The sequence below is a fragment of the Elaeis guineensis genome, chromosome 13 (genome assembly GCF_000442705.2).
Source record: "Elaeis guineensis isolate ETL-2024a chromosome 13, EG11, whole genome shotgun sequence".
Lineage (NCBI taxonomy): Eukaryota > Viridiplantae > Streptophyta > Magnoliopsida > Arecales > Arecaceae > Elaeis > Elaeis guineensis.
This window is the reverse complement of record NC_026005.2, coordinates 16,610,042-16,619,370: the sequence shown is the minus strand read 5'-3', so window position 1 is coordinate 16,619,370 and position 9,329 is coordinate 16,610,042. Positions and strand designations below refer to the sequence as shown.

Here is a 9,329-nt window from a genome sequence, read left to right as displayed (position 1 = left end):
CATAATTTCATCGTAAATGTCACAAATAGAATACAAAATGGGGTGGTATGAAGTCCAGACGTTCGGGCTTGCAGCTTACAATTGGCTTCACTCGACATAAGAGTGGTTCTCGACATTTCACCAACATGTAACTATGATGCAAACCATACGTCTATCCTTAAATACTTTAGACCACGTCAGATAAGATCGACATGACAGCAAAGTTACGTGACCCAAAGTGCATGTAGGCTTGTACGTCCAGCACACGCTTTGGTCGACAAGGTGTGTCACAAAAGTGAACAAGATTTGGTCCCAAGACAGCCTTTGTAGGTAGGGAAGGCGAGCAATAGCTCAAAGTGGCCAAGGCCGCGTTTCTTTTATTGGACGATCTGCCACAATCCAGTCCACTTGTGGGGTGGGATTAAGCTGTTTCCGCGTCCAACAAGGCTGGCACCCTTGCCTTTTGCCTCCCTCTTCTTTCAATTAAAACGACAGGAAAGAAGAGATTAGACGGCACCGAACTCTTCTCGTTTTCTGACAATACTATTCTAAGCTTTGGGGAGGCTTGGACAAGTATTAGCTAGAATCTGGTCCTCTTTAACTACCAAAGACCATGTCATGTTCCAAGTTTTATAATCCTTGGGTGCATGGGGAAATGATTTGGTTGTTACATTTATTATTGTTATGTTGCCAGCTTCCTCGTGTCACATTCTTGGCCACCTAGCTCAACATACTCACATGCACGCTTGCAAGGTTTTGGACCACCCGGCAATCAAGCTGTAGTTCGTCTTCCACAAGTTAGGTTATGTTGCATCTACACTGATGCAGGGTAGTTGGTGTTAGGTTCCAAGTCCTAATTGTTTGGTGTACAGATAGGCCCATACTTACACTTGCCTAAAAGGAAAACAGATTCTTGTGAGAATTCTTGTTTTTCCCCTTATTAGCTGCTTTTATCAATAACTGGGAAGGGTAGCACACATGATGTTGTTTAATTTTATAAGTTGATGTCTCTTATTATGATTTTGATTGCCAAATTAGATGACAAATGCAAGCAATGACATATATATCGAGTTCATGCACTAACTCGTGGCAGTCGAGTAGTAACAATGCTAGACTTCGAGTAGGCTCAAAGTATCGGCCATCAATGTTCACATGAGCATATCCCATGTGTGAGCTCTTTATGATCCCCTATATGGGTTATTCACTCTACGTGCCTTGGAGAAAATAATGCATGACACTCGTAAAGACGTAATGAGGCTTGTCCACGACTAGATATCTTACTTACATCAAATATCTAAATCTATCTCTGAATTGCTTACACATAAAAAAATCATATGATTTTGAAGACATTTGGACTATGCATCAAATAATCAAAAAAATATATAGTATTTCTTGTATGTGTATGTATTTATATATAAATATTCATAAGTGATTGGCAACCACCTTAATTATCTTATTTATCTCTAACCTCTAAAGTAATTAGCAAAGAAGCCTTTTTGACATGATAGGCAATTTTTTGACAAGCAAAGTCAATCAACTATTTCCAAATATAACATATAAGATTCTAATCCTAGAAACCTAAGTGCAAGAATATAAAGACAAAAGTTAGTTATGTACAAAACAAGCATGACCTAATAAATAATAACTTCCACCGATCAGGTCTGCCAACAAAAATTGGGAGACTGCCCGGCAATGCTTATTGGTAATCACCCAATTGGCTCTAGGCATCAAAAAAAGGAAAACATATCATAGTTGTGCTTGGGATGCTCTTTGTGGTCCTTCATTGGTGCCAAGAGGGTTGGTGTTGTCAATTTTATGGAACTAGATAACATAATTATTTTGATTTTTTTTTCATTGAAATAAAAAATAAATAAATTAAAAACCTAATCATCAAAGCTCAATTATAGCTATTGAACTATTTGTTAATGCATTTGGCATCAGTTAACAAATAAACCAAACCGGGAATCTGGCCTGAATATGGTTGGATTAATCCATGAGCGTGTTCTCACAGTGCTTGATACATTCACAGTACTCACTCCTGTGCTATATGCTGTGAGCCTCGCAACCCATGTTCCAAGGTGCATTGTGAATGGAATCTTACTACAAAGGACTGAAAGAAAACAAAGATGACTTCAGATGATTGCTGATATGGCTCAGCTTAACATCAATTGGTAATCTTAAATGATATCTTGCTCATGAAAAAGAGAGATGGTTACAGGTAGATGCCCCTTGAAAAAGAGAGATGGTTACAGGTAATTTAAACCAGCCAGTGCATCAGCTAAATAAAATTGTACCTGCACGGTTGATATCGGTAGCTCGGATTGAACTAGTCTAATATATACTTCTTTACGAAGAAAAATTATATCCTACACCATGCACACCATATTAACGGTGCGATTGAGATGAGCTGCATGGCATGACAGTTCAAGATGAATGTATGATGCATGAGATCCATAGATCCATAAAAATTGAGGTGTATGATTGGCATAATGCACCATGAAGTGGGATATAATTTCTTCTTTATCATACAGACCCATCACCTGCTGCAGGAATAGAAATGGCCACTGGAATGGCACATGGAGAAAAACTTTTGGAAGGCCAGCCCTGTACCTCTTTGCCGGCATAGAAAAGGCCACTTCAATGCCATTACTCTTTCTACCAAGAATAAAAATAAAAAACCATGACTCATCCATCAATGCAAGATCACCTATCCTAGAAGGACCCTCGGGATCCAATAGGTAATCGTGCATCAAAGTCTTCTTATTCTCGAACTCCAAGAATCGATTTAAGCTTCTTGGATCCCTGCGCATCCTGAAAAAAAAGTATTTTGGGAGCTGCATTGACAAAGTATACATTGATCCAAGTTATGGCCATTACCCGCTTTTATGACCACAAAGCTGGCGGTGGCATTAACTCCATCTCAGACTCCCCTTCCCTGGCCTCCAAAAAAAAAAAAAAAAAAAAGTAGAGTCGTTTTGGCTTTTCACTTTTCTTACGGTCTCTCTCTCTTTTTTTTTTTTTTGTCAATCCCTGTCTAGCAATTGATGCTCCTAACAATCTCTAATATAATTTTGAGAAGAATACAACAAAAAAAAACTTATTCAGACATCATCTATATATATATATATATATATATATATATATATATATATATATAGGATTCATTTAGTTCATAAAAAATAGTAAAAAAAAGAGATAATTTTTAAAAAATAAAAAAATTTTGTTTGGTTCAAATTTTAAAATGAGAAAAAATAAAAAAAAATTTCTCATGAAAAATTATTTCTCTTATTTCATAAAAAATAAAAATTTATAAAAAATAAATTTTAAAATTTCTCGTAAGATAGAAATTGATGATATTTTTTTCTTATCCTCTTAAAACTATAGTAAAATTATATAAAATTTTAATAGATAATTATAATAAAATTCTAAATTATGATAATATGATATTAATATTATCTTAATATTTATATAAATATAATATTAATATTAATATAATATTTATATTAATATATTAATATTAATATTATATTATACATATTAATATATTAATAAATTTAATATATTAAAATATTAATATTAATATAATATAATATAATAATATTATATTAATATATATAATATTATTATTTATATATAATTTAGAAAGAAAAATATATAACCTTATATCCATCAACGATATAATAGATATTTTATATATTTTTTTAAAAAAATAAATACTTATACAAACATAAATCACTGTCTAATAAATAATTTTTTCATGAACAATCGTCTCAAAATTTTATTTTTAAAAAATTAATTTTTTATGAAGAGTTTTTTTCCGTGGATCAAGTGAGTCTATAATATTTTTCTTCAATCCAGGCTCCGAGAAAAGAGACGTCAACCATCCAACCAAAGTTACAAACAAAATCGAGTTTTTGAATTATAATAGTAGAGATCACATGCACTCTTGCCTGTTCTCCGCTCACATCACAGCTGTTCCTACCTCGCAGCTGCAGCACGTTTTCGGCGTCACACAAACTTTTTTTCACACTTACCGCACGCACTCCATTCTTCTTCTCATCTTCACCGCTCGGCATCCATTTTGCATGTCTTTCTCCTTCGCACCATTGGTCATTTCACGCTTCCTGCACTCCCCCTCAGCTTCGCTTTTAACATTTACCCATAATTTGGTAGCAATCCCCTCACCCCTCCCATTCAACTTTCCCGTTAGACCCATGGCATTGCAAAGCCATCACCAATCCTTCCATGACGGTTTATATTTGGCACACAGTTGATGCAGTAGCTCGAGTAATGTAGTACCATTGCAGGCTAAGGATGGCTGACATATTACATGTAACTTGGGCACGCATGTCCCTGTAGCAGGTTAACCTGGTGTCTGATAACCTCTTGTGTCAGATTCACCTCAGATCAAAGGAAAAGTAGATCCTAAACCCTATCAGATAAGATGGCATTGAATGCTTTTTGTTGCAGCCACTGTTATCTATCTCTAGTCAGAACCACACAGATGCAGATAGACTGAGGTAGCAAATTCAGAACCACCAGCAGAGACTTGGCTATAAAATATTATCAACGAAGAGCAAATGTATAACAAGAAAAATAAAACGCTCCTCTTTCTCTCTCATGCGAATTTTCTGGTAAGAAGTTTCATGCCTTTCCTTCATGTATGGTCCACAATGAACCAAGAGGTGAAGGTTATCCAAGGCCAAAGGCCCCAAACTGATGGAAATCATACCATATTAGGCGGATATACACAGGTGAAAACCATGTCTTGATTCTCTTGGCATGATGGAAATCATATCAGATTAGGCAGATTAACATGGCATGATTTACATCACAAACAGACAAATTAAAAAAAATTATTAAAAAAGGGGACAAAGTCTAACTTTTCACCAAAGGTTAACCAGAAGACTCCATCCATGGGATGGGATCATCAGCCAACCATTTCATGCACCAACGTGATAATGATACAACAATATTACAACTCATTGCAATACAACATCTTTTCAGTATTCGCAAAATTCTAAAGAAAAACAACTAGAAAAAGAGAAACCGGAAGTGTTTAAGCTAAGAGATCAGCATACATGAAAAAAAAAAAAAAAAAAGGGAAGAAAAACAGCCCAAGAACAGAAGCAAAGCCAGGAAACAGAAGGAACCAACAAACCTCAATTAGAACTCCCCATTTTTTCCTCCCCTTTGTTGCTACCTATCTTCCATCAGCTGAGGTGAATGAATCAGCAAAGCCTGGTGGCCTTGTGGGTATGCTGGTCTGAGTGTTGTCCAAGCTTGCAATGTATGATGATGTAGCACCATCGAAATGGGTGCTGTCCTCGAACGCTTGCCATTTCTTGAGTGCCTGTGGCAAAGTCATGTCGAGGTCGATACCATAACTATCCTCCGAGTCGGGATCGGAGGGCTTCCAAAGCTCGGCAAGTGAGGACAGGACATTGACAGCATGGCCCATATCCGGTCTCTGGTAAGGCTCCCTTGCACAGCAGTGGCCGGCAAGCTCTGCAACGGTGGTAATGCTCGCAAGGGTCTCCTCATCAAGGTCCATTGTAGGATCAATGGCCTTTCGGAAGGTGTCCTTGTTGAGCTGCATCCTCCGGAACCATGTTACAAGGTGCACACTCTCTTCTGGCTGGCTCTCATCGAGAGCCTTTCTACCAGTGATCAGCTCCATTAGTATCACCCCAAAGCTAAACACATCAGCTTTTGTGGTCACACGACCAGTCACTGCAAAGATGTTCAAATAGTTGATAAACATTTCAAGTTCGTACAGCATATAAAAACAGGCTTAAAATCTGAAGAAATTTGACAAATCTGGAAGATTTATGCCCCCTCAAAGTAAAAACAACGCTATGATTTCAACTCCATAATACTGTAGCCATAACAGACCATCAAACATTTGACTAGAGCCGGCAAACAATTTAAGCAAGCCGTTCACGAGCTAGCTTGAGTTAAGAAAGAAGCCAAGCTAGTGACCTAGGCTGGAATTAGCTCAAAATACTACTATATGAATATTATATGTTATTTAATAATCATGAACTAATATCAATGACTATTTTTTTATAGTTTTTTATCAAAAAATTAATATATATTTATTATATGAAATAGAAGGTATTTCGACGAAAATATAATTGAGATTATTACTCTAAACTATAGAAATAAAAGTCTCAGTCATAAATGATCGCAAATTCTCACCAGATCCCTTGATAAGCTATTTACGAACAGCTCGAGCTCGGCTCGAATTAAAATGAGCTAAATGAGCTCGCTGACCCAGAAAGATTATAAAACTTAGCTATGTAACTTATCTATTGCTCCTCAACAAGAAAGCCTCTATGTTTTGTGTTATTAAAGGACTTCTAAAAAAAAAAAAAACTAAACTATACTTTCGAACCTTCCTAATACATATCATTATCAAGCATTATCCTGGGGCATCATTGATCAAAAGCATAAACACAAACATAGCACTCCTTTAAAGTAAATCCTCAATGCGGGATTCTGAAAACTTTGAGACGTTTTTCAAGAAATCAAATTCAAAATCAGAGTAAGAGTTTTGGAATCTTAGTCAAAAACTTTCCATCTTCTTCTCTGTGTAACTACAAATTAGATAAATAAAAATAGTAAGGCTCTCGAATTGAGTATTACCTGCATATTCTGGTGCAAGATACCCGAAAGTTCCTGCAAGCTTTGTTTCAATAGAGCCACCTTTCCCATCTGCCAGCCGGACAAGTCCAAAGTCTGAAACCTTAGCCTTCATATCATCACCAAGCAGAATGTTGGAGGGTTTCAGATCCCTGTGGATGAAGCTTTGATGCGCCAAACTGTGCAGATACTCCACACCCCTGGCCACATCCAATGCAATGCTCAGCCTCTTCTTCCATTCCAAAGGCTTCAACCCTTCTTCCTTCCAGTTAAAAAGATGGCGACTCAGCGTACCCTGAGGCATGTACTCATAGACCAAGAGTCTCTCACTTCCATCCAAGCAATAACCAAGGAGCGACACCAAATTCCGGTGCCTTACTTTAGAAAGGACCGCGATCTCCGACTTGAACTCATTCAATCCCTTCGTCCCCATCACCCCGGCTTCCATCCTCTTCACTGCAATCTTAGTGCCATCATGGAGCTCGCCCTTGTAAACCACCCCAAATCCACCCTCGCCCAAGATATTCTCCCTGCTGAAATTGTTGGTCACATTCCTAAGGACTTGGATTGATATCACCATGTTTCCAGCATCAACTACATGTACGTCGCTCGGGCCGCTGCTTGTCCGGCTGTATGCGTCGCTTGCAGTCCCGCCGCCGTTCAAAGTCGAGCCAGCAACTGTGATTTTAACCGTATCCGGGTCCGAACCCGAGTGCCGGGGGTGTATCACAGTAGTATTCGGACTCTGAACTCTACCGAAAGCTTGCTTCTTTCTCTTGTAATAACAAAGACCGAGCAGTCCGATGACACTAATACCGACTACCACAGCAACCACCGATCCGGCAATGACTCCAACCGGAACAGAGGAAGACTTACCACTGCTGCTGCTCTGGGTGGCGTCGGCCGAACCAGTTGGGTTGGAATCGCTGCTAGCACCACCGGGTGCCCCAGCTGAAGTTGGAGCAGTACTAACATCCTTCCCGATATTTGGGTTCCCAGATATGTTCACCATAATATTCTTGTTAAAGGTGGGAACTTGACCCCAGAGGAAGTTGCTCGACACATCCAATTCCTTCAAAGATGGCAACTTGGTAAGCGTCGACGGGATCGTGCCGGTGAGGTTATTGTGAGACAGCAGCAGCTTCTGCAAAGAAGGGATCGAACCGAAGTCCGGCGAGATTGTCCCATTCAATCCCATCTTCTGGAAGTTGATGACAGTAATGTTGCCGCCGCTGTCGCAGCTGATCCCCGGCCATCCGCCGCCGCCGCACGGGTCGTTCCCGTTCCAGTTCTCGGCGAATCTGTTCGGATAGCCGAAAGATTTCGCAATGGAGAGCAAGATATCGACTCTGGGATCGCAGTCCCCTGGTTTCTGAAGACAAAAGCTCTCAGTTCGCGGCATGAGGTCGACGGTCTTCACCGAATTCGGGAAGACCGGCACCGGCCCCTGGAGGAGATTGTTGGTAAGGGTGACGCGATTCAAAGATTTGAGAGAGGTGAGTGAGGCCGGGACAGGGCCGGTGAGGCGGTTGTCCCGGAGCTGGAGGTCTTGGAGGTGTTGGAGGGCGGAGAAGTCCGGGAGGGGACCGAAGAAGTCGTTGGAGTTGAGCCAGATCTCTTCGAGGGAGGTCATGTTGGCGACGAAGGCGATGCCACCGGAAAGGCGGGAGCTTCCGAGCTGGTTGTTGAGCCACAGGGAGCGGAGCGGGGCGGTGGCGAAGGATGCGGGGACGGGACCGGAGAGGAGGTTGAAGGCGAGGGCGAGGTGGTCGAGGGAGGGGAAGGCGGTGGCGAGGAAGTCCGGGAGCTCGCCCGAAACGTTGGCGGAGTTGGCGGAGAAGTTGACGAGGGCGGCGGCGTCCTTGAGGTTGGCCGGGATGGGCCAGGGGTCGAAGGGGTTGTCGTCGAGGTAGGCGGACTGGAGGGAGGAGAGCCCGGAGAAGAAGTCCGGTGGGGGGACGCCGGAGAAGCGGTTGCCGTGGAGGAGGAGGGCCTGGAGGGAGGAGAGCCCAGCAAGGGAGGGGAGGACGCCGGAGAGCTGGTTGTCGTGGACCTCCAGCCGGAGGAGGGCGGTGAGGTTCCGGACCTCCGCCGGTAGCGTTCCGGCGAGGCTCCGGTTACCGACCTGGATGGCGGTGACCCGCCCCTCGGTGCAGGTGACCCCGGTCCAGGCGCAGGGGTCGGTCGTGCCGGTCCAGCCCAGGGCCCGGTCCGCCTCCAGGCCCTTCGCCAGGGCCCGCATTGCCGCGGCGTCGCCCGCGTCGGTCGTCTCCGCCGCCCCGCGGTGGACGTTACCGGCAACCAGGAGGGCCACTAGGACCAGCAGGAGACTGCGGTGAGGGGAACCCATGGGGAGGAGATGCGGGCGGTGATGAGATTCCGGCGAGGTGGGTGGAGTCTAGGGTTAGTGGAGGAGGGGAAGAAGCATTGGAAGGGCAGAGGGAAGGGAGTAATGGGTTTAGAGAGAGAAGAGTTCGCAGCTTCACATGGGGAAGCACATGGGTGGTGGGGCCACTCCTAGGAGGGAGAGCCAGCTTGTTGGATTCCTTTTGTTGCTATTATATTACTTTGCCAGTAGTTTTGAGTTGGGGGCTTTTTGTGGGTGGAGGGGTTGCTGAATATTTCCCAAAATATTCCTGGTTTAATGCAGAGATTTGTTTGGGGATTCAAAGTGGGATTAGCTTTTAACTTTAATAACTGATGTC

The 9,329-nt window shown here is 42.2% G+C and overlaps 1 protein-coding gene across 1 annotated transcript; it reads right to left on the bottom strand.

Annotated features, from left to right (window-relative positions):
• Positions 1–4,825: 4,825 nt before the first annotated feature.
• LOC105056398 (receptor protein kinase TMK1) lies at positions 4,826–9,109 on the bottom strand. The gene is made up of 2 exons (XM_010938588.3): positions 6,628–9,109; positions 4,826–5,712 (listed from the first exon to the last, which is right to left on the bottom strand). Exons 1-2 carry the CDS (start codon positions 8,972–8,974, stop codon positions 5,183–5,185), a joined length of 2,877 nt encoding a protein of 958 aa, XP_010936890.1. The 5' UTR covers positions 8,975–9,109; the 3' UTR covers positions 4,826–5,182.
• Between the last annotated feature and the right edge of the window lie 220 nt (positions 9,110–9,329).